This window comes from Plecotus auritus, assembly GCF_963455305.1.
Source record: "Plecotus auritus genome assembly, chromosome: 5".
Taxonomy (NCBI): domain Eukaryota; kingdom Metazoa; phylum Chordata; class Mammalia; order Chiroptera; family Vespertilionidae; genus Plecotus; species Plecotus auritus.
This window is the reverse complement of record NC_137776.1, coordinates 23,029,742-23,054,543: the sequence shown is the minus strand read 5'-3', so window position 1 is coordinate 23,054,543 and position 24,802 is coordinate 23,029,742. Positions and strand designations below refer to the sequence as shown.

Genomic DNA, 24,802 nt, shown 5'->3' with positions numbered 1-24,802 from the left:
AACATCAATGATCAGTGTCTGTCCTCTCCTCTGCATGCCATTGGCCCCCAGATGTGTGTGTGTGTGTATGTGGGGGGGGGGCCCAGCACTGAGGGGTTGAGTAGCAAACTTTGATTTATGGTTTGAATTCCTTGGTCAAGTAAATTAGGCAATGCCAGCGGCTGTGGGTTTGTCCTTGGAGAAAATGTAGGCCTTACAAGATGTAGAGGACATTCTGGAGTGCTTTGCTGGAGAAATAAAAGCTACCTTTTTTGTCTTCTCTGGAGCCCTTCATTCTCATATCTGTGTTCCTGTTGGTGTAATTAAACGTGGAAAGATAAGATGTTGCATCCACCTGCTTGGAGCTGATGCAGGTCCTGGCCCTTTTCAAATTCATCCCACATTTAACTTTAAGGATTTGAAACATGCAGTGATAGGTTACATAGTTCAGTTTTATATCCTATCAGATTAAGTTTTTTTGTTTTGTTTGAAAACAGTTATGATAGTCCTTTGGGGGAGAATCCAGTATTACCTAAAATTATTGGCAAAGTTAAATGTATTTTAAATGGAAAGTTTTTAGAATGTTGAAAAATAATTGAAAAAAAAGTGATGAGTAAATGTCTAGGCCAAGATAATTTATTTCAATAAACCTTTCAGAAACCTTAAAAAAATAAAAAAAAGAAACATCAATGATGAAAGAGAATCATTGATTGGCTGCCTCCTGCATGCCCCACACAGGGGATTGAGCCTGCAACCCGGGCAATTGAGCGCTGCCAGTCAGGCTACATCTGCATAATCTTATGGGACCACCATCCTATATGCAGTTCTAAAAAGACCAAAATGTCTTTAGAAAAGTATGTTTTTATTGATTTCAGAGAGAGAGGGAGGAGAAGGAGAGATACCCTGACCAGGGATTGAACACCAGCAACCCTTCAGTGCATGCGGTGCATGGGGTGACACTCAACCAACTGAGCCACACCAGCCAGAGTCAAACGTCTTTAAGACGTGCATGACTGAATAGTGAGAGGAAGGGCAAGTTCAGGGTTAGAAAGGCCAGAGGTGTTGTGCCCCCATTTTTACATCGTATCCAGGGTGGCTTTGGGGTGAGGGAGAGAAGCCAGTTACACTCCCTTAAGACCTGAAATGGAAGGCAACAGGCTAAAACTGCAGCAAGAAAGCTGGAGGTGAGACACTAGGAAACACTTCCTCGCCCAAGAGCCCAAATGGATGAAGCAAGGGGACTTTGGGGTTCTCTGGGGGAGATCAGGGTTGAAGGGCTGGAGGCACAGCTGTTAGGGGTCCTGGAGAGGCAGGACTTACATTGGGACAAAGTGGGTAGAGGAAAGCATCTAGCCTCAAACCCATCCTCAAGGGAGCCGGTGGGTGGGGGACACTGGGTTCCAACAGATGGTCCTCAGCCCCACGCTATCTGTCGGGCAGAAGTCAGAGGCTCTGGGAGAGTTCATCCTGGAGTCTGGACAGAAGTGGGTGTGGGGCCCCTCGGATATTGGACTGCCAGGAATAAACAGACCTCCTTCTGTTCCCAGCTCTGGCCTCCTCCCTAAGGGATCCAGGATGTCTGTGTTTCTTCTTGCTGCTCTGTCTAAACACTGTGTGTGGGATGACGTGTGAAGGGGTACAGCTTAGGCGGTGGGAACTGGGAAGCCTGGGTTCTATCCCCTGCTCCCTCGCTGTTTCTTCCTTACTGGATCATCCAGTTCCTCTCTGCTCCCCCACAATTCCTGGGACTGACTCATCTGCCTTTTCTCCTTTGCCCAAAGGAGTCCTAGTGCAGGCAGCTTGCAAATGCTCCATTCAGCTGACTCTGAAGGCTCTACCACCCCAGCCCCACCCAGTTCTCCTTTCTTCAGGTAAAGTCTGCATCATGGTACCCAATCCAGACTCTAGCAGGGAACGCTCTGGGCCTCCTTGGCCCATTCCATTCTCTTGGATATATGATTTTTGCTGATCCTCCTTGAGCTGCTGTTCAACCCTTCACTAACTCTTGGGAGTCTCTAAAAGGTTCGGGACACAATCGTGTGACTGAAATGGCCAGGATCCTGGCTTCAGGAAGCCCTAAGTCAGCTATACAGCAGAAGAACCCCTGGCCCTGTTAGGGTTAAACAGCCAGGAGCCAAAGGAAACTGCACTTTCATCTATTTCCAAAGGGAGAAGTATTGCTTGAACTCAAATAGCACCCCCCCCGCCCCACCACAGTAGACCCAGGCTTGGGTCTTAGGCCTCTGTAGCTTTTGGGATGAGTGCCTATCATTCCAACTTTGAATGAGACCAAAGGGGACTGAAATGGCAACTGCTAAGTACCACCTCTGATGCAGCAGCTAGCACTACTTCCTTTTCCTGGTTTCAACTTCCTGTCCTTTAATCCCACCCCTCCACTTCCTATTAGCCTTATTGCCTTTTCTGCCAAGCTCCTAGATCTTAAATATATATTTTTTAATTAATTTCCAAGAGAAAGAGGGAGCGATAGAAACATCAATGATGAGAATCATTGATCAGCTGCCTCCTGCACACCCCACTGGGGATTGAGCCTGCAATCCAGGAATGTGCCCTGACCCAGAATTTAACTGTGACCTCCTGACTTATATATAGGTCAATGCTCAACCACTGAGCCACACTGGTCAGGCCCAAGCTCCTAGTTCTTAGCATACACAGGTCCCACTTTACCCGGGCACAAAGTGTCCCAACACCCTCCTCATCTCCCATTGCACCCAAGCAGAGAAAAATACCAACTCTCTTGGGAAGGACCTTGGCTTATGTTGGACTTTGCTTCCTTAGCAGTCCTGCCACTTCTGATCCCCTTGAGTGTATAAGAATGGAACTTAAGATTTATTAGATGGCATTATCAAGAATAATTATAGGCACTGTAATTGCCTATGTGATATCCAGTTATCTTCAAAAGCTGACCCTCATCTTGAGGCCTCCTTCCTCCCACAGTCCACAGGAACTTGGCTGAAGTTAGTGGGCCTTTGTCCACAAAGGGTCTTTCTACATTAATACCAAGTATGTCCTGACACAGGTGAAGACGAAGGAGCAAGTCTGGAGAGAGTCTTCACCCGCACGGACTTTTAAAGACACTGCCTTGGGATCTACTGCTGTAAAAAATTTGCAATGCCTTGTTTTTTCCCTAACTCTGTATTTTCTAAGCAACCTTGGCTTTACCATCTATAGATTGTATAGGTTTCAGATTCTCAGAAATCTGATCTCCACTATTGGCTAACAGTACAAATGAATTCCAACTTATTACGGAGCTGTGCTCTAAACCCAGCAGGAAAGCAAAAACTGCTCCTAGTCAAAATTACCCTTGAAAACCCCTACTAGCTATTAAGGGGTGCTATTTCAGTTCAAGCAATACTTTTCCCTTTGGAAATTGATAAAAGCACTGCAGTTGGCTCCTGGGGAGATGTGGAGAATCTGGCTATTTAACCCTAACAGGACCAGGGGTACAGAATACATACATACATATCAACATCACTCAATATCTAATTCAGCCAGGTTTTCCAGCTAACAAGAGTAGGTGACAAGGGGCTATGTCCCAGGAAAATGCTGGGCAGATTTCAAGTGGGATACTCTTCCCACTGGAGGCCACAGGGTCAGCACAAGCAAGGGGACAGGACTCTCCAGCGTACATGTTTGTTGGCACCAGCACATAACTCCCTGACTGCATCCTGAGCTAAGGACCCATTTAAATGAAGTCAAATGAAGTCTAGGTGACTAAATGGCTTTCAAACTTGTTGACTATGAGCTACAGTAAAACATTTTCCAATCCAGTCAAGATATGCATATATACCTGAAAACACATTTCAAAATTGGTACTTACCCTTAATAGGTGTGATGCACTGATTGATCTAGTCTGTACTATTCTGTTTTTTAAAAATGCTGATGACAAAGCTACACATGTGATAAAAATGCATAGAAATAACAAAAATGAGTGCATGTAATACTGGTACAATTTGAGTGATGCCAGGACTGTAATCACATCAGTTTCCTGGCTATGATACTAGTTATGCAAGATGTTACCAGGGGTGAAAGGTACACAGGATCTCTGTATTACTTCTTACAATTGTATGTGAGATAAAATTATCTCAAGATAGTACAGGAAATAAAAATGCTGGTTGTGATTCAGTCAAGAAATTTCATGATTCACGAGCCTCAACCCAGCTTGAGCATGAGATGGAGACAAATTAAAAGGGAAAGGAGTACGGACGGCATGGCTCAGTGGTTGAGCGTCGGACCTATGAACCAGGAAGTCACGGTTTGATTCCAGGTCAGGGCACATGCCCCAGTTGCGGGCTTGATCCCCAGTGTGGGGCCTACAGGAGGCAACTGATCAATGATTCTCTCTCATCATTGATGTTTTTCTCTCTCTCGCTCCTTCTCCCCTCCTCTCTAAAAATCAATAAAAATATATTTTCTAAAAACAGGGAAAGGAGATAGAAACCTTTAGGATGGTCCTCAGGCCACTTTGGGTGCTCCTAAAATTCTCCTCATGGTTCTTTACCAAACAAACTTTCTGAACCAAGTTTATTTTAGGGATCAGAGTCCTGCTAAGGGACAGCATACTTTGCTAGGCTCTGTACTATTTGCTAGGCAAGAAGCTCCTGAAGTGAGTTTTTTTGGAGTGCCAGTCTCTTGGGCTTTTATGTGAGAAAGAAAAATGTGGCCACTTCGTTTGCATCAGATCCACACCTAAATACCTACCAATGTCCTGCAGAATTACACACTTCCTGGAACACACTGGGGAAATGCTATACATTATTCATGATAAAAGAATAATCCAGAACACACTTTAATGTGCCTATCACTGTCCTGGGAGTTTCTTGGCTACAGCCAGACAGACTTAGTAACAGAGCTTTAGAGCAAACTTATTCAAGTTTACTCAGAAATGCCAACCAAGAGCTCACTAGCTAGCCATTCTCTCTAAGGGAAGGCTGAGGGGCTCTGGAGCCCGAGGTTTTCCAGTTCAGGTCTGCAGGTTCCTCGTCCTCCATCTCGCCTCTCTTTTGGACTCAGTCTAGAAACCCAGCAAATTCTCATGTAAGATAGAAAGATTTTCTTTATTAATGACCCCAACCGTATTTCTTTAGATACAGGAGTTTTGAACTCAAATACTCAGGAGAAAACAAGTTAGGATTGCATTATCCTGCAACTCATTACCAGTAATATATTGCAAAGCAAAAGAGCTTGGAAGGAGGGGGGAAAGGAAGGGGAGTGAGGGCGGGAAGATAAAGAAAAGGAATTAAGTTGATCAAGTGGATTTTTTTTTTTTTTTAATTCTTGGGAACTATCAAGTCCTTGCAAGCACAGCTCGTTTCTGCAGATTATTTTCCAACGTGTACAAAATGGAACCTAAATGGAGAATCCCTTGAGAACCTGAAGAGGTGCAACATTAAAAGCTACGATTATCCAGTAGCAAGTGTTCCAGCCTTCAGTTGCCAGCAGCTTCCTCTTCCTGTTCCCAAGAGTTAGCGGGATGAAAACGTCTTCCCCCTTTAAAAGCAGAGAATAAGTGTAAAGGCTAGTTTCAGGCTCACCTTATCTTCCACCCACACTCCTGAACTAGGGATGGGATCCCAAAGAGACACTAAGCACGAGGTGGAAAGGTTCCACCAGCTCTTTCGTTCTATTGAATACTTTCAGGTACCAGGAAATACCTGCGCTAAGTCCACGAGGACATTCATCGTCCCCAGTAGAAAGGAGAATCATTTGTCCACAGTTTCTGGATGGCCTACATCAGTGGTCGGCAAACTGCGGTTCGCGAGCCACATGACCGCTCTGTTGACTAATGAGTTTGCCGACCACTGCCTTAGGGAAAAACACTTAAAAAAAACCATTTCAATAATGTACTAACGTCTTTAACCTGAAGTCAAAACTTCTGGGTAAGGGTAATGCCTTATGCAGTGGTTGGCAAACTCAATAGTCAACAGAGCGGCAAACCGCGGCTCGTGAGCCGCAGTTTGCCGACCACTGGCCTAGATCTACTTGTATTTCAGAGTAGGCTCAAAGCCTTTTCCTGGTAGAGATCAGGCTCCTTCTACACAGCTTATAGCTTTTTGGGCAGCAGATGGCAATCCCATTTTAAATCTTTCACCATGGAGGCAGAATGATCAAGGAAGTAACCCTCAATTACACTTTTGGTTACAGAATACCTGCCTGGCTAGGCTTCTGAGTCGTGTTCAACCCACTATTTCCCCACAAGGGTAGCTTTGAGAATAGGCGGGTTTTCGATGACAGAGAGCAGTATTTGCTAAAGCAGCCTGGAAGCAAGAGCTGAGAACTATGGGAAATTTTTCCTGCCCTGAATGTCTCACCCACCCCCAAATGGATCCATCCCACCTCCAATAAAAAGTTCATGAGCCTTTGACTTTGGCAGAGCACTGTGTGCTAATGGTTGGCTTCTGATCTGGGGCCATTTTTTGAAGCAGGCCTGCCACCCTATTACATGCTGTTCATGGTTCTGCAGACCCCTTCTGCTCTATTGTATCAGGAAGTGTGTGTGTGGGTGTCCTGGCTTCTCCTGCCCAGCTGAACCAGTTAACTCCTGCACACCCTTAGTAACATAATCTGGTTTTGGGGATGGCTGCAGTTGTCTGACTCCCCCTTCTTTCTGGGGCCCATCTCTGCCAAAGAGAGGTTAAGGGACAGAAAAAGGCAAAGCTGCTCTTTGTAAGTCCCAGGGAGGAGGTTTATGGGCAATTTATTCATTTCAATGACCCATCCTTTCCCAGTCCCCTTATCAGGATAAAGTTGTTCTATCCTGCCCCTCAGACAACTGCACTCACTTTGCAGCGACCCCCAGGAGCACCTGTTGGCTGTGTAGCAGGGTGAAAGAGGCGTGGGGGAAGATACTGGGCAGTGGCTGCCTAGTGGGCTCATCTCCTGAATGGACAAGCAGCCAGCCCTGTGACTCCCTGTGATGCCCTGTGTTTGGTGTGTGACAGGCTGGCCAGGTCAGGCTTCCTTCTGCTGTCCCTAGCTGCTTGTTCACCTCCTGGGCTCTACCAAAATGCCTTCTCTCCCCTGAGCTCTGAAAGTGGCACAAAATGGGTTGCCTCACACTCAAGGTCACCAAAGTGGTGCCTGGTGAGAAAAGCACTCCTGTGGAAAGCGAGCAGAGAAAGAAGGGGAGGTTGTAAACTCCAGGATGGAGGCATGGTTCTGGAGGGGCAGAAAGAACATGTGTGTCTCAGCACTTATACCTGCTTCTGCCTCCTCCCATTCGCCGCCCCATTTTAGGATAGGCCAGAAGCTGCAGAAGGAATCATGCTGCCATTTTGTTGCCAGGGTACCTGGACACCTCTCTAAGCAGAGGATCTAGTTACAGGCTGAACAGCACTCGGGCTCTGGGCAGGAGGCACAGAGCTACCTCAGAGAAAGGCCTTTGGTACTAATTTCCTAATGAGACCGGAAGTCTCCAAAGCCTTTGCCTGAAGAAGCCAGGGGCGACTTTAACTGCTATCTGGTGTTTCAGAGGTTGAAAACCCTCTGCTCAGGCACATTAAGACCCAGATACTCCTCTCATCCAGTCAAGTGGCAGCAGAAACTAACTTGCCAGAGGAGAGATCGTGAAGCTTTATGCATAGCATACCTACCAAAGATTATCTGCAAGAGTACTGGGTGTTGGCAAATACACCGGCTGTGAGGGGCATTGGGGGGAAGTGGGAGAGGGAGGCTTAGGTCCCCTCAATACTGTAATTCAATGGGCACAAAAGACAGCAAATAAGTACCTATTGCCTTATTTTAAGAACAGGATTGCCTAAACTTCACCAGAAAAGGAGCCAAGTCCTGGCACTTTGCACAAAGACCTAAATCTCCAGGCTCTAGATCAAGAGGCCTCTCCTGTACACACTCACCATTTCCATCCCTGATAAAGACAACCTCTTCTCCATTCAAAATGCCTGCCGAGGAGCAGACCAGGAAAAAGAACACTGGTGTGTGTTTCCAGGCCCATTTATTCAAGTAAATGTTGTTAAAGTAAATTACTCCTTCTCCAGGAAGACCTTGAGAAGGACAACACTGACCTCAACTCAGGCCCACAGAGAACACAGCCTATCTGGGTAAAAAGGTCCCGTTGTGTTCTAGCTGCCATTCTTCTAGCTCACAAATATGTGGGAATAAGGAAACAGCCCCGCTCATTCAGAAATGAAAACCTGTTCACCCCACCTTTAGTCTGTCTGGTAGCTGAGGCCCAACTCTGTTGCCTCACATATGGATAGCTACTGCCCAGATACCTGAAGGGCCAGGCTACCAACACCCACTATTTCCTGCTTAGTGAGCTCAGGAGAGGAAGGTGGTCTTGCTATGGGATCGCCCTACTCACGTGATTGTTTTCATTTCTTTCTTCTCGGCATCTGGGCGTGCACGGTTCAGCACCTTGAGGAAGTCGGATGTTTTTGCCCGCATACGTGTGTGAATATAGGCCTGGGGGCAAACACATCGAGTACTGAAGCAGAGTCCCGTACTAGAAAGACAGCTTTGCTTTCACTAGAAGTTATCAGGAAGGTTTGGTAACATCCCCTGGATTGACACAGGGCTTTGCAGGGAAGCAGGAGACATAGATTCATCTCTCTGCTAGGGGGAGTGGTGGTTGGGGGAGAGATAAATCAAAACCATGATTTTCTGATCTCTAGAACCATCTACTTAGAGTTCACAGCAACAGCCTGGACTACAGGATGACTTTTTGTTATCAGCTCTGGTGGAGAGAATGACGGAGAGCACAGGAGCCCAGATGTTGTGGCTCCTCTCACCTTAGAGCACTTGATGTGGTAGTGCAGGTAGTCCCGGAACGTGTGGATCAGGTTGATGGTATTGTCTCGAGCGCTGGCGTTGGTGTGGCGAGGGAACAGCACTGGGGGGCACAAACAAGGAGTCAGCATATAACACCAATGCCAAAGGGCAGGAAGACCAGTAACCCACACTCAGCTCCCATCTCCTGCTTAAGTATCATCCACTCATTTTATGCCCAGGCTGTCAGGGTTTCCTCCTTGAGACCAGGAAGGGATAAATACCTTAACTAGGGCAGGTGCCAGTGAGTGCAAATGGGGACACTCAGAAAAAGGAGGAGATCATGGCAAAAAACAGAGCTCCCCAAGGAAAGGGCGTGGCCCTGGCATTCATCCCAGTGGCTGTGCAAAATAATAAAACCTTGCCTGCCACATGCCTCTGCAGCTCAGCAATCTCTTTGAAAGGTGATACTACTATCTACTAACTTGGAAGAAAATACTTTACCTTAAGAAATCAGGATTAGGCCCCAGCTAGTTTGGCTCAGTGGTAGAGCATCAGCCTGCGGACTGAAGAGTCCCAGGTTCAATTCCAGCCAGGGGCACATGCCCGGGTTGCAGGCTCGATCCCCAGTAGGGGGTGTGCAGGAGGCAACCGATCAATGATTCTCTCTCATCATTGATGTTTCTATCTCTCTCTCTCCCTCTCCCTTCCTCTCTGAAATCAATAAAAAAAATATATTAAAAAGAAAGAAATCAGGATTAGGACATAGCCCCTTGTCACCTACTCTTGTTAGCTGGAAAACCTGGCTAAATTAGATATATTGGGTGATGGTGACATGTATGTATGTATTCTGTACCCCTGGTCCTGTTAGGGTTAAACAGCCAGATTCTGCCTGTACTATGTCCTTAGTGCTGAAGTAGAGTAAACCTTCAGAGAAACTAGATTCAGACAAGACCCTGTATTCCTATGGTGAAAACCAAACATTATGGTATAAACAATAAGGACTTGAACTCTCTTGATGAGGACAGGCAGGAGGGACTGCTTTGGATGGAGGCTGAGAAAAGCAGCTCCCATAGCACTGACCACCTGAAGACCTGTGCAGACACTCAGCCCTCTGCACCTGCACCCCGCCCCTGCGCCCTTTGGCTTCTTGAATCCTCTCTATTTCCCGCACCTACTCTACTCAATGGTTTCACCATCAGCAAAATCCTAAGTATGAAGTTTTGCTGAAATGAAAAGGAATGTGCCCTGAAAAGAAGTGACCACCAGGATAGGATAAGTACACTGTACAGAACCCAAGATGCTCATGGCTAGAAGTTTACCATCAGTTTATGTACCATAGAGACATATGCTGCCAATTAAACTGTGATATACTATGAATGGTAGCTGCATCCTGACCTCATGAAAAGAAAAAATGTGTAGTTTAGATGTAAGGAAATAGGGTAAATCCACTCACCCCATTTAGCACTGAGGTGAATTAATGAAAACTTCACGAAAGGGGACATTTTAGGGCATGAGGTACAGTGTGTGTACACACTGTTATTCCAAACTGTCAGCTCTAACAATGAGCCAAGCCAGATCACTAGGCAGAAGCAGCTGTAAGATGGGAAGACCTGAATTCCTTCAGTGGAAAAAGTGGAATAAGTGAATCATGGTTGGAGCTTCAGCCTAATTCCAAAAAAACCAAGAAATGCAAATGGCAGAGAACTCCCACCAGCTGCTCACCAATGCTTTACTCCCAACACTTGACATCAGAGGCTACCCCTCCCCTTAGGATTTAAAACAAGAAAAAGGAGAGATGACTACAGTACATGACCTGTAATTAGTGTCTTGTGACACCCCCACTTACAGTCATGGTATGCCTGCTTTTGCCCCCTCCCCCTAACATTTAACAAAGGTCTGTCCAGGGCAGGCAGTCTGTAGTCTGAACGCATCAAAGGCACACAAACATGGTGACCTCACCCTGCTTACCGAAGGTAATGTAGCCAATGTTGTCACCCACAGCAGCATCGGTGTCTTTCAGCTCCAGAGGAGGTTCCCTGTGGCTAAAGAGGACCTGTGGGGCCGTGTGGCTGGCTCTGCGTCCTTCTTTGAACTCCTGCCAGGACAAAGCAAAGAGAATCTGGTGTAAGATGAACAGCAACTTATGTTACGGGTTTTGCCCTGTGGGGTGTGACCTTTCATCTCAGTAGATGACTAAAATTCAACTATACCTAATGTGAAATATTACAAGTGCTGGTGCTAACAACGCTCTTCAGATTCAAAAAGTAAAAATCACAATGTACTTATGTTCAATATTCAAAATGTGATGAAAACCATTGTTAATCTTCTTCCCTTTCTCTTGTTTTAGAATATCATAGGTGATAGAATCATATCTGAGATTAAACAGATGACAAATTGCAAAGCACTGGGAGAACCAGATTACATTTAAGATAAGGGCTACTACTTAATAGTTTTGTTGATTCAATGTGAAGGAGGTGGTATTTTTCAGGAAATCTTTAAAATTTCTGGATGAATGGAACCCAAGTTTAAACTTGGTTAAGACTTCAAGAGGAAGTCTCAACTCCTTTTATCTTTGCAGATAAGTCCTGATGAGCAGACCGATTTTTTATCACTCCCCTCACCCTCATCTCCACATCTTTCAGTTTCATGAATACCACATTTTCTCTGGGCTCTGGGTGTTAACACAAGTCTTGTTTCACTGAAATATCTTAGATCCTGTTACTATTTAGAATTCATCAATGAGAACTTTAGATGAAATTTAAGCTCTTCATGGGGCAGAAGACAACGCAGTTAAAGAAGCTGAGTTGTCTTAGTGTTCACTGATACAAGGAGACCGTGTGACATGAAAAATGAAAACCTAATGTTTAATTCTGGCTCTTGAATGGCCCTGGACTAAATAAATAGCCACCATGCTGCATAAGAGCTCATCACCTTTAACAAAACAAGCCCACTCATCCTTATCAAACTACAGCAAAATGACTGAGGATAAGACAATCAGCCACACCATCCCTGTTCAAATCTCCAAGTCTCAAGCTTTTCCAATCCATACATTCCTGTGTAAACAGATAAGTGATACAAGGCATCCCTGTCTCAACCCAGATCTGTAAGAACTGAACTAGATTTTCTAGCAATGCCAGGAAGACCAGATGATCCAAAGTCACTGAGTGATGGCAGAAGGATGGAACCAAGGGCTTAACCAAGACCTGAGTTTTATGAGCACTAAAAGCATGTTTAAACAGCCGCTCTTCTACTACGCTAACATATGACCTTTTATAATGCCATCTCCAGCAGCCTGGGGCAGCTGGCTGCTCTCTCCCGGGGTTTCCCATGTCTTTTCTACAAACCTCTACTATGACAATGCACTATTTAGTAACGTAGCTGGCTTCCCTACCAGGTTGTGAGTTCCTCAAGCCAAGGATTCTGCTTTATTCCTAGCTATTCCTTTGTCCTTCAAAGAGGCTGCCTAGCACATGGATTGCTGAATGAAAGAAAGCACTTCTACCCTAGCTGACTTACATTCTACAGGAAGGAACAGAAACCATGTTTCCATTTGGAGGTAAGAATAATACACATTGATCAGGAAGCCCCCAGCAAATTAACGGCAAAGGAAGGATAACACTTGAGGAGTTCTAATGTCTACTCTGGGATCTCAGTTGGTGGAAAATAAATCAACATAGCTGCGTTAGGTTACTCCCTTTTGAATTTTGTTCTCCAAAAGAAAACTATTTGGAGAGGCTGAAAAGGAGTTAAGATCATTCAAAATGGAAATTCCTAAAGCAAAACTCTAGAGTTTGCCCATCTCTAGAAAACACCTTTCATTATGCAAAGGGGCTGGGAGGTTTTCTAACTTATATTGGTTTTACTCTTCAGCCTTAGGGGAGAAAACAAAACAGATAGTAACCATCTGCCAGCATTTTCTTGTGTTTAGTAAGTTTCTCAAAGGCTCCAAAATTCACTTATAAATGTGGCATTCACATCCAGATGGGGTATTTATAAATCATCTGAGGTGACATTATTATTTCATTAGTTCTGCATATAGGAAATAATACATTTAAGACTTAACAAATATACAGTACTTCTTTAGAAATGTCATGTCTTTCTCTTTGGTTCTCTCTCTTAACACTTAAAAATCAACCCACCAACCACCCAAATAGTTTCTTTCCTTAGTGTCTTTGTTACATATGTATCAGCAATACTATCTCTTTTTTCTCCCTCCATGTAGGAGGTCTTAAGTATCACAATACTATTTTTCTTTTTCTATCACAGCACAATTTATTACAGAAGTTCAGAATAAATCCAAGTATCTACAGAAATTTAGTATATGATACAGGTAGCATCTTGAATCAGTAGTATAAACATGGGCTTTTAAATTATTGCTATTGGGACCAGTGGGTAGCCATGGATAGCTGGATGGGTCCATCTTTTATGTTACAGACCAGGAGAAACTCCACACAGATCATAAAAAGATTTATGTGTAAAATGAAACTAAAAGTTCTAGAAAAATAATACAGGTCAATTTCTTTTTTTCTTTAAATATATTTCAGAGAAGAAGGAAGAGGGAGAGATAGAAACATCAACAATGAGAGGGAATCATCGATCAGCTGCCTCCTGCACACTTCCTACTGGAGATCAAACCTGCAACCCAGGCATGTGCCCTGACCCAGAATTGAACCGTGACCTCCTGGCTCATAGGCTCAACCACTGAGCCAGGCCGGCCGGGCTAGGTCAATTTCTTTATAATCTTGAAGTAGGAAAGGAGTTTCTATGATTCAAAATCAAGAAAGCCATAAAGGACAAGATTGATCAATTTAATTATGTGTAAATGAACTACTTCTGCATGGGGGAATAAAAAGACCACAAAATCTAATGACAAACTGGGGGGAAAATTGCAACTCTTATCACAGACAAATGGCTAATCTCCCTACTATATAAAGAAATAGAGAAGATCAATAACCCAACTGAAAAATGGGTAAAGAACATAAAAAGACACCTCACAAGAAAAGGAAAAAAAACCTTAAACATAAGAAAATATGTTTTGTCGAAACCAGTTTGGCTCAGTGGATAGAGCGTCGACCTGCGGACTGAAAGGTCCCAGGTTCGATTCCGGTCAAGGGCATGTACCTTGGTTGCAGGCACATCCCCAGTGGGAGGTGTGCAGGAGGCAGCTGATCGATGTTTCTAGCTCTCTATCCCTCTCCCCTCCTCTCTGTAAAATATCAAAAAAAATAAAAAAAAAATTTTTTTAAAAATAAAAAAAATAAAAATCACTTTTCCTGACAACTTCCTTTACATAAAAAAAAAGAAAGAAAGAAAATATGTTTTGACCTTGCTCATAATGGAACAGATACCATTTAAAATCCATCAGATTGAAAGAAATCCCAAAGTCTGACAACACATTCTGGGGAAATGGGCATGCTAAAACGGATGGAAGGGAAAATGGTACACCTTCTGTGGAGGAGAGCTTGGCAATATCTACCAAAATTACTAACTTTGGCCCTAGCCAGTTTGGCTCAGTGGATAGAGCGATGGCCCAAGGACTGAAGGGTCCCAGGTTCGATTCTGGTCAAGGGCATGTACCTCAGTTGCATGCCTGATCTATGGCCCTGTTCAGGGCCCTGTGTGGGAGGCAACCAATCGATGTTTTAATCTCTCTCTTCCTCTCCCTTCTACTCTTTCTAAAAATCAATGGAAAAAGTATCCTCCAATGAGGATTAACAAAACAAACAAACAAAAAAATTGACTTTGACTCTGTTCCCAGGTCAGGAAAATATCCTATATATTATTATATAACTAGAAGCCCAGTGCACGAAATTGTGCAGCCCCCGCCTACCCATGTGCGCCTCGCTGCGCTCACAGCCCCACCCACCCGCGCCAGTCTTTGGTTGTTATGGCATTAGGGCCACAGGCCTTTTATAAAATAGATAAAAGCCTAATATGCAAATTGTCCCCTCGAACAGGAGTTCGACCACTCGCTATGATGTGCACTGACCACCAAGGGGTGGCGCGGAACATGGTGGGCGTCAGCGATACGGTGCTGGCAGTGGGTGGCAGTGGAGGCGCTGCTGGCCCCAATAGGCCCTGTCGAGAGCGGGACCGTGGTGGGATGGTGGAGCAGGTGAGCGGGTAGCACCAAGCCAAGGTGGGTGCGAGCGGGGCTCCCAGGCACTGAGGGAGCCGGGCAGGGGCCCGATGACTCAGGCAGAAGGTGCGTGTGGGGGCCTGGGGGCCCAGAGATCAGCTGGGACCTGCCCATCCACGCCAGATGCTTGTGCTTCGATCGCCAGCCAGGCCTAGGGACTGCACCCATGCACGAATTTCGTGCACCAGGCCTCTAGTATATTATATATATAATCACACATATATACAAATAGCAAGGGTCCTCAAAATAGTATCTTCACAAATATCTGAAGAGGCAGATTGCTTGTGTCTTGTCCCTCAACATACAGAACCCAGTGGTTTCCATTTAACTTTTCTTAGTTACTGACTTTAAGATCTATGTAATAAGAAAAAATTCTAGTTTACCATACTCCAATCTCCAAAAGAGTTGTTTTTAATTGCTTCTCACAGAACAAGCATTGAAATGATGACACCTACCAGCCTTTCTCTTTGTGGGCATACATCAGCTTACAGGCCTACAAAGATAATGCACCAAATCCAGGCACTAGACCAGCCTTGGGCAAACTATGGACCGCGGGCCGGATCCGGCTGTTCTATCCGGTTCTCTTGCTCTCCCCTCTGCTTCTTTACTTTGAATTTATATTAGTTCACACAAACACTCCATCCATGCTTTTGTTCCGGCCCTCCGGTCCAGTTTAAGAACCCATTGTGGCCCTCGAGTCAAAAAGTTTGCCCACCCCTGCACTAGACCATTTGTGTGAATGGGGACTGGAAACTCCCTGTCTTTTTTCTACAGGCAGTAAGCATCCCTCAGAGTGTGTCTGCCAAATGACAAAAGCAGGAATTGTGTTCTGACCAGGCTAGAAGTACATGTTGGCGTGGGAAAACCCACAAAGGCCCATAGCAGGCAGACTAGTGACCACGAGGGACTTCAGTGTCCCAGGTCACAACATTCTGTGCCAGGCATCCACTGTTCTTTCTCCTAGAAGTTTAAAATAACTAGGTCCAAGAAAATGCGCAGATTATTTATTTTGAGGAAAAAACTGGCAAAGTCAGTCTAGGTTTCTATGGTCATTTCAAGTAAGTGACCCCAGACTTTAAATTTGGAGAGGGAGGCAGGCAGATGGCTTCCTGAGCACAGCCATTTCACATTCCCAGACACCATATGAGCCTGCACGGTGCCAGGCCAGTCACTAACTGGAGATGCTGTCAGTGCAAAAATGCAGAGACTTTGTTTTCCCTTTTAGACAAGTCCTCTACCACATGTACTGTGAGGGAGGAGTTTATATGCATACACAAAAAAAGAATACACAAAATTCTCCTAGGGAACAAATCTCCAGTACACTCTCCAAGATAAGATCTGTTTAGAGTATAAAAAGAAGCTAAGATGTCGCCTGGAATAAAATGGAACAAGATTGGTAAAAACCAGCCAAATCTAAATATATACTTCATAGCTTTTAAAATTAGTTCGTTGGTCTGGATTTACCCCAATTTCTGAGCTACTGCATTTAATTCCCGTCAATTCTGCACAAAAATATATGAAACTCCTGTCTGGAGGCTTACATTTTGGACCCAAGATACATACACATACACACACACACACACACTCTCTCTCTCTCTCTCTCTCTCTCTCTCTCTCTCTCTCTCTCTCTCTCTCTCAAACATACATACAAAATTTATTACTCTCAAAGGCTAGAAGTATTAATATTCCAATTCTTCTGCATAGGGACTCCAAAATTAGAGTTTCTGATTCTTTAGTCTAAACACAAAAAGCCATGACAGATGGATCAAATTGAGATCACTTTTAAAGATTTCCCTAGCCACGTCGTAATCAAGTATCCTCACTATATTAAGCACAACTATCTTTCAACTCTACTTGGCAAAAAAAACTCTGTCCCAGAATTCTTAAATCTCATCACCCTGCCAAGGAACAGAACGAACATAAAGTTTTTTGAAAATTTAACCACTATACTAGATTTTGAATGCCAAGCCATTTCAGGAGAAATCAGCCTGGATACACTTCATCATGGGCTCTCATGTCCCAGAGCCAGCAACTGGTTAGCAGGTATCAGACTCAGAAATCTAGTGACAAAAGTCAATAGACCTTGTCAGAAATCTGATGAATACAAGAGGATAGGAAGTGTGACCAAGCTTTAAATCAAAGACCCCCATGGCAGGAAGGATGCTTAATATTTTAGTCATATTGTTAGTATGTTTAATACTCAAATCACCCTCTAGTCCAGTCCTACAAAGACTAAAACCACTAAGAAACATTCAGTGGTGGGGGCTGTTTGTTTAAATCTTTAACAAGGTCCAACATCAACAGAACTAACAGTTCTCTTTTCTGTGCCTATGGTGGGTTTTGGTGCCAGGTTCTAAAACACCACGCTATGGTTTTGCCCCAAGACGTCCACTCCATACCTGCATGAACACCTTTCCAATGACCACATCGTCGTCATCCTTAAACACTGTGCTGAAGACTACCGTGACTCTGTCCTTTTTAGATTCAACATACCTGAGGGGAACAAAACCCATGAGTAAGTACAGAATCAGAATGGGGTTTTGTTATGAACTTGATCTACAAGTAAATTAGGAGGGTAAAGTCACAAATCTCTTAATTCATAAAACAAGGTGTGCCCAGTGAGACTAAGTAGTTATGGCCAACAAAGTCCGTATAATAAATGCATGGCCTGAGAGCAGCAGGAGAGGAAAATCACCAAAGCAGATGTTATTAACTCTGCCCATATGGTATGAAATGGAATCTTGAGTTAGTGATTCTCTGAACACCACTTTAAAAGTTTTATTTCTTTATATACAATGAAACTCACAGCATATAGATGATCCAAGAGTTGCAATAACACAGAACCTATGGGCACCCTCTACCTCCTAATTATCCGGCTATATTACTGAAGGGGACTCAGAACAGTGGTACCTTAAAGGAAAGCACTGGATTCTCTTTCCATCTTTTGCCAATGTTCAAAACTGGAGACTAGGGAAGTAGCCTCCCCTCTGACCTCAAATCATACATCCTGGCTTAAAGAATTTATGAGAAAGACACTTCGGGGGAGGAGGGTTCACACAACAGAGTCTAAGGTTTGACCTAGCTGTATGTCTTTTGATAAGTGTGTGCAACAGCCACACCCAGGCTTTAGGACCATATTCTATACTCACATGGTCTCATCATCCCTATAATGGATAACTGCCCTGTTCTCTCCTTCCTTGCCCTCTTCTTGGAACTGGAAGTATTTCTCAAAGACAGAGGCAAAACAATTTCGTTTCAACATGCCAGCCTGATGCACAATGGAATCCTTGGATGCAGGCAGATTTTCAAGGTCGTACAGCAAAGAGACATTGTATCCTGGAGGGAAAAAAACACCCAGTATGATATTATTAAAAAAAACACAAAAACTTTCCAAGTTCTTATGACATTTTATTTTGTCTCAATGCTCATACTTTTAACCCCGGTAGAATGCTGTCCATTCACACCAACCTCATAGGACAAATGAGGTGAAATAAAATCTCAATTCTTGTAACATCACTGTACATATACAGCTAATTAACAAACGCTATGCAAAAATTTGAATCAATATCGAAGATGACTGATTACAAATAAATGGGAAGACATACTCTGGAAACTTTGATTAGAAATTTAGTGTTCTACGCACAGTTGTGAAGGGGACTGAGTAAAATTTTTCTCTGAGATTTAATGTGCCAAGTGTCAACAAACTGGGCATCTTTTTTTTTTTTTTTTAAAATATGCTTTTATTGAGTTTAGAGAGAGGATGGGAGAAGTATAGAGAGACACTTCTTGGTTCATGGGTCTATGCTCAACCACTGAGCCACACCGGCAGGACACTGTGTATCTTTCTGATAATAAAATATACCTCTTTATGTACCATTGCAAGTCCTTTGTGGAAGGAGGCAGGATATGGAAAAATCTAGGAAAAAACATCTCCAGTAGCTTTTATTTGTATACACTAAATTTTTCAAAATGTTTTAAAGTATTTTACTTCATTTGGTCTCCATAGGAATACTTTGAAACAGGCAGGTCAGATGTTTATTCTCATTTCAGAGGGAAAAAGAGCTTCAAACAGGCAAAGTGCCATGACAAATGCAGCATGACAGAGAGGTAGAGACAACTCTATTTGGAGCTAAACAGAACTGGAGCCAAATCCTGGCCTTGCCACTTTTGTGACCTTGGACAGATTGCCTAACCTCTCCAATTCTTGCATCTATAACATAAAAAAGGGGGTGGTGAGATGGGGAAGACTATTGGGAGACTTAAGAGAAAAGTACAATATTTAAAGTGTCTGGAACACAGTGAGTCATCAATAAATGAGGCAGAACAGGACTGAAATCCAAGGCTGCTGACCACTACACTATCCTGGCTCCTTACAGCATATACTGAGTACAAATGCAGCACACAAGGCTGGCACACTTGACTATATAATGAAATGATTAATATGTGCCCAAATGCCTGTAGATAAATATCTATCTGTACATCACTGAGGATCATTTCATATTCTAGGCAACTGATGGGAATACTTTTACCAGAACTGCAAAGGATTTCATATTGCTGAATATGTTGAAAATTTAATTTAATTTTTTCCCAAGAACATTCCTCGGGTCTGTTTTTTGTTGAGTCTATCCTCATTGAGATCATAAGCTATGTAAATCTCTGTTCTAGATAGTGCTTAGCACATTTTTGGCCCTCCAATATTAAATAATATCAAGCATTATTCCATTTTAGGGACCCAAAAACCAGTAAGCAAAAGACTACAAGATTAGATAAAAAAAGAAAATATTTAAAGTTGAGGTTTGCTAGCTTTAAGAAGCCAAATAAAACTGTTGCTGAAGTCAGACTTTAAGTAAGGCTTCTTATGTGACGAAGATGAGGATGAAGAAAATAAAAAAAATCTAGTATGCCCTGCTGCATTTCCCAAACTTGCCCAGGTAAACCCATAAAAAAGAGGAGAGATGCTGTTTTTCACATGTTTTGTACTTGTGTGAACACAGGTCTCTAAGCTGGCAATGTCTGTGCTTTAGTAGGAAGTGGGAAAAAGGCCCAGGTACAAAAACATAAGCTCTCTGTGTTACTCTGGTTGTCCTGATAGACTTTAGGATCTGAGCTGTGACAAGCATGCTCAAGAGTTCCTACGTGATTTTTCTGATTTAGCTCTGTCTGAAACTCCTTGATTCCTCTTGAAGTCTACAGTGTTATTTACCTTTGGTTTTTATTTCTGCGATATACTGGTATCATCAATTTGGGGATTAACACAATTCAGCATTACTTATGGACCGCAGTTAAAGCTCCCATCCACAAATACTCCTAGTAACAAGTTACATTCCAAAGGCACCTTTCTGTATTTGATATTTTGCTTCTAGACCAGCATATATGAGACAGCAAGTATTCTAAGGGGAGTGGTGAGGCAGGGCCATTTCGGAAAAGAGAAGGAAATATGCTAGCAAAAGTAACTGCTGTTAAAAGAAAGTGATAGACACATCTTCCTTCTTAAAACAATGTATTAATCAAGGTACCACAGCAATAATATTTGAGTAACTAACATTACTCTCAAACGGTCTTACTACCTGGTCCAGACTATGGGGGCCAGTTAAATGCCTCAAAATTTGAGATGATTACTTCATCACTTAGGGATGAAAATATTGTTTTTCCACTTTAAACTTCCTTTAAAGCAGTATAACATAGCTATCAAGGATGGCAATAGTGCTCTTTAATTCCTCTGGCCATTTTTGTTATTTGAAAATGTGAGAACAATTGTGAATATTCCTTTCCTTCTCCAAAATGTGCTGTGTACAGAAAAAGGTATTACTAGGGATTGGGGTGGGAATCAATATTTGCTTAGTCTTTTCAAAAGGCATCTTAATCACCACAAAGGGAGCTCTCTGGCTAAAAGATTAATAAGAAAGAGTCAACTGGACCCTTTAAGTAAATGTGAAAAAACATACACCAATACTGTACACCACACTGTGTACCATTGTTGAACAATACAAAGCCCCTTAACAGCTATTTTTATGGAGACTTGAAGTGGGAACTGGGGTCATACAGAAATATTTGTAAGATAATAAACAAAATCTGCTGGCTAAAAAAAGCATAGTACAAACAGGGCAGGTCTCTTTCCATGTCTCTCCAGTCATGTTTATTAACACGTACCTGATTCTGGATTTACCAAGAAGCTCCCATACACTCTCTTTAGTAACTAAAGAAAATACAAAAACAAATATGTTAATCCAAAGGTCATGATAATTTCATTATTTTTAAAGCACTGTTTGCCAAGCTTCTCCTAAGCCAGCATTTTTCATTTCTTTTGGTAGATGGGAAACGATAGAGAGGGAAGCAGATTTATCTGAGATACCAAGCAAGTCACTCACAGAACTGAGATTAAATCCAAAAGGTTAGCCTAGGACCTGATTTTCAATCAAGGCTCATCCTTTACTCTGTTAGGACTTGGTCACAACCTCCAGATCACACACTGCACGTAAACATCTTTTTTTCAATAGAGCAGAAGGATTCATGCCAAGTGAATATAGATAATGTTAGTTATCAAGTAAGTACGGCTAAATCATTAACCCAGGTGAATGAAGAGATAAAATCACAATTGTTGGGAACTGATTCCAATCAGTCTGCTCATTTTGCATGCTTTAAAATTATTTAGCTCACCACAAGCTTTTTAAAGGCAAGACAATGGATAACTGAATCTTAGCCAGTTATTTATACTGGTGGGTCCACAGAAGACTGTACTCTCGAAAGACAATTTTCCCCAAACCAATACTTACTGCTAGCTACTGTCCAGCTTTTTGAAGTAAATGATAAAACCTTTTCACATCTCCCTATTTTTTCTGTGCTAGTGTGACTGCTTCACCTGGTGGAAATTGCTCTTAGGCTGCCATGGGTTAAGAAACAAACTTTTTATTTTGGAAGGAACAGTTCTGACTTAATGTCACATGGGACACATTAAGTGCTAAAAAGATAGCTATATGCCCAGCTGGCGTGGCTCAGTGGTTGAGTGCTGACTTATGAACCAGGAGGTCACGATTCAATTTCCGGTCAGGGCACATGCCCAGGTTGCGGGCTCGATCCCCAGTGTGGGGTGTGCAGGAGGCAGCTGATTAACGATTCTCTCTCATCATTGATGTTTCTCTCCCTCTCTCCTTCCCTCTTCCTCTCTAAAATCAATAAAGCACAAACTTCTGTTTTAATTACAGAAGTTATACCTGCATGTTTTAAAGAACTGCATTAGCTAGAGAAAAACACTGTAGACACAGGCAGCAACAGAGTGGAGCTCAATAGAGGCAGGCACTCTGTGCTGTTCACTGCTGTGGTCTCAGTTACATACACCCGCATATCAGGACAAGCAATAAATAGATGTGAATGAATATCAATGTTTTTCTTCTAATCTTATTTCCAATGTGCTCTCTAGATATTTTTTAAAAAGCAGCAGACCATATATTTTATGTCCCATTTGAGAAAATTATTGCATGGTGAGGTTCTCCGTGCTCCCATTCTTAGGTATTCTTTAATATTCCACATACTATTTAACCGTTTTCCTTTAGCTGGAAGAAATCCTCAACCTGCAAAGCTCGGATAATAGGGTGGACCTCAAAGCATGAACCAGTGATCATATCAGTTTGTATAAAGGCAAAAGATAAATAATGCCACATACAGTTCCTATTTGGTGACCATATAGCCACTGTGAGGTATCTCTTTCACAGAAGAGGAACTAAAGGGGAAAGGTTCAAGGTCATGATCTTCAAGTGTCTTATATACCACTTCTTCTAAAGAATTTTTGGGGAAAAAAGTAACATGCACATCCTGTAAGAATCTTAACTAGCACACTGCCCCTGAGCTACACTTCTGTACTATGTGCACTATTAGTATTTGGAGGAAGGGGAAATCAGATATGGGAGAAACCACAGCTCCTAAGATTAGGTTTAATTCCAGGCTTACTAAGTTCTAAGATCTAAAAGGTTTTTAGCCCTGCCCGGTTTGGCTCAGTGGATAGAGCATCGGCCTGCGGACTCAAGGGTCCCAGGTTCGATTCCGGTCAAGGGCATGTACCTTGGTTGTGGGCACATACCCAGTAGGGAGTGTGCAGGAGGTAGCTGATCGATGTTTCATCGATGTTTCTAACTCTCTATCCCTCTCCCTTCCTCTCTGTAAAAAATCAATAAAATATATTAAAAAATAAATAAATAAAAGGTTTTTAGAGCCAAATTTATACCACATTCAACTCCTCTGCTCCCTCCTCTTGATCAAACCAGCCAATGCACCTGGTTTACTTCACTTGCACTTTTAACTATGATTCACTTTTCAACTTGTGCCCACTCTTCCAACCTAACACCAGGAGATGGTATAGTAACCTATCAATCAACCCCATCAAACCTTCCCACCATAGAGGCAGAGGCTTTATGCCTTGAGAAAGGGCCTGTGACAAAGTAACAAGCTTCCTGTGGTTATCGCACGCTGGTCACTGTTTAACCAACCCTGGGAGCCACTTACTTGTGCCCTCTGCTCCAACACTGTGAATGTACTCATTCCACCCACTTGAGTGGGTGGGGTGGTTCTTTGACCCTTGTGGTAGCTCTAAGAATAGCAATATGTTCTGGCATTCCATTGGAAGGAAAGCGCAGACTGGAGAGAAGATTTAAGAAACCTAGCTTAACTAACACTTCTTTCCCTTCTAAAGATTATTATTGCACCTAGATCTTTACAGAGAGAGGGCTGCCTAGGGAAAAATCATTACACAATTTGGTTGGCTATTCAACTGTTTAACAATTATTTTCAGGTAGCTATTTTACAGTTAATCTAAGCAGGGCCACTTTAGTAGCCACTTGTTTCTTCTTGCTCTCTATCTGGTAAAGAGAAGAATCAGCTACTATTTTTAATATAATTCTTTATATCACTACATCTTCTTCCTGAAGCATTTCTTTCCCAGATAAAATAACTATGAATACAAACTCTCTAAACATTTCTTCTTCCTTTGAACTTAAGAGGCAAATCAGAAAAGGTTTTGACTCTTCCCTTGAATTTATGGGGCCAATCAACTGCATATGAATAACTAAGGTAAGTGACTGCTTATGGCTCTTGGCATTGTTTGGTTAACATATAATTTTAATTTTTAAACCAAAGAATTGAGATTTCTATCATATTCTTTTGCAGTCTTTTCATTATATAAATTTTAAATAATCAAGAGCTACTACTCTTAATCAGAAAGATAATAGAAATGGCTGTATCTTCATTCACCAGATTAAGGAGAACCTAGCTTGTTAAAACTAAAAGATATTTGAAAACTGATTCAGGAACTGAGTCATACTTCCTGCTTTGAGACCCAACCACAATGTGCGCACACTGGTGTAATAGCAGTTTCTTTCTTCCATAAATGGCTCTCCTCAGAGCAAATATAGTTCAACAGGAACCAAACCTGCTACTTTAACTATTGAAAGAAACCAGTGAATAAGGCATGGCCACCGAGAGTTTCACAACGCATGGCACCCTTTCATATTTCCCCTAAGGCAGTCATGGAGAAGAAGAGGTACTTTAAGAGGCCAGCTCTATAGAATATTAAATTTAAAAATTTAAAGGGAAGATTTGTGCCTAAATTTTCAGAATGAAAAACTATGATCATAAATTTTAAACAGGCCAGAATTAATATACCTGCTTGACACTGTTATAGAAATAGAAAGGAACCCATCTCATTCTCATGATAGCCATTTTTGTATCGGTCAACGAAGAGTATTCTTTGCTGTATTTTTTTTAGAACTAAAGCTGTTTTTGTTTTCAATGGTTAGGGAACATCTTTATTTCTCTAGAGTAAAAAGCAAACAAAAAAACAAAACCCTGTTAGGTGAGCAAGCTATCCAGAGTGGCCAGTGCCAGTGGGGGAAATTCAGTGCCATGGATCTATTCTCTGGGTGGAAGTTGTCAACAAAAGGTGAGGAGAAA

General features: G+C 42.7%; 1 protein-coding gene across 4 annotated transcripts in view; it reads right to left on the bottom strand.

The window, feature by feature from the left end:
- Positions 1-5,035: 5,035 nt before the first annotated feature.
- The window catches only part of ARPC2 (actin related protein 2/3 complex subunit 2), a 29,536-nt gene continuing 9,769 nt past the window's right edge, over positions 5,036-24,802 (bottom strand). For all 4 annotated transcript variants that reach the window (XM_080669259.1, XM_080669260.1, XM_080669261.1 and 1 more), the window contains 7 exons: positions 21,014-21,059; positions 18,013-18,199; positions 17,263-17,356; positions 10,693-10,819; positions 8,745-8,845; positions 8,318-8,418; positions 5,036-5,487 (listed from right to left, as the gene is read on the bottom strand). In XM_080669259.1, the coding sequence (XP_080525385.1) occupies positions 5,463-5,487; positions 8,318-8,418; positions 8,745-8,845; positions 10,693-10,819; positions 17,263-17,356; positions 18,013-18,199; positions 21,014-21,059 (681 nt within the window). In that variant the 3' untranslated portion in view covers positions 5,036-5,462. The remainder of the gene's footprint in view (positions 5,488-8,317; positions 8,419-8,744; positions 8,846-10,692; positions 10,820-17,262; positions 17,357-18,012; positions 18,200-21,013; positions 21,060-24,802) is intronic.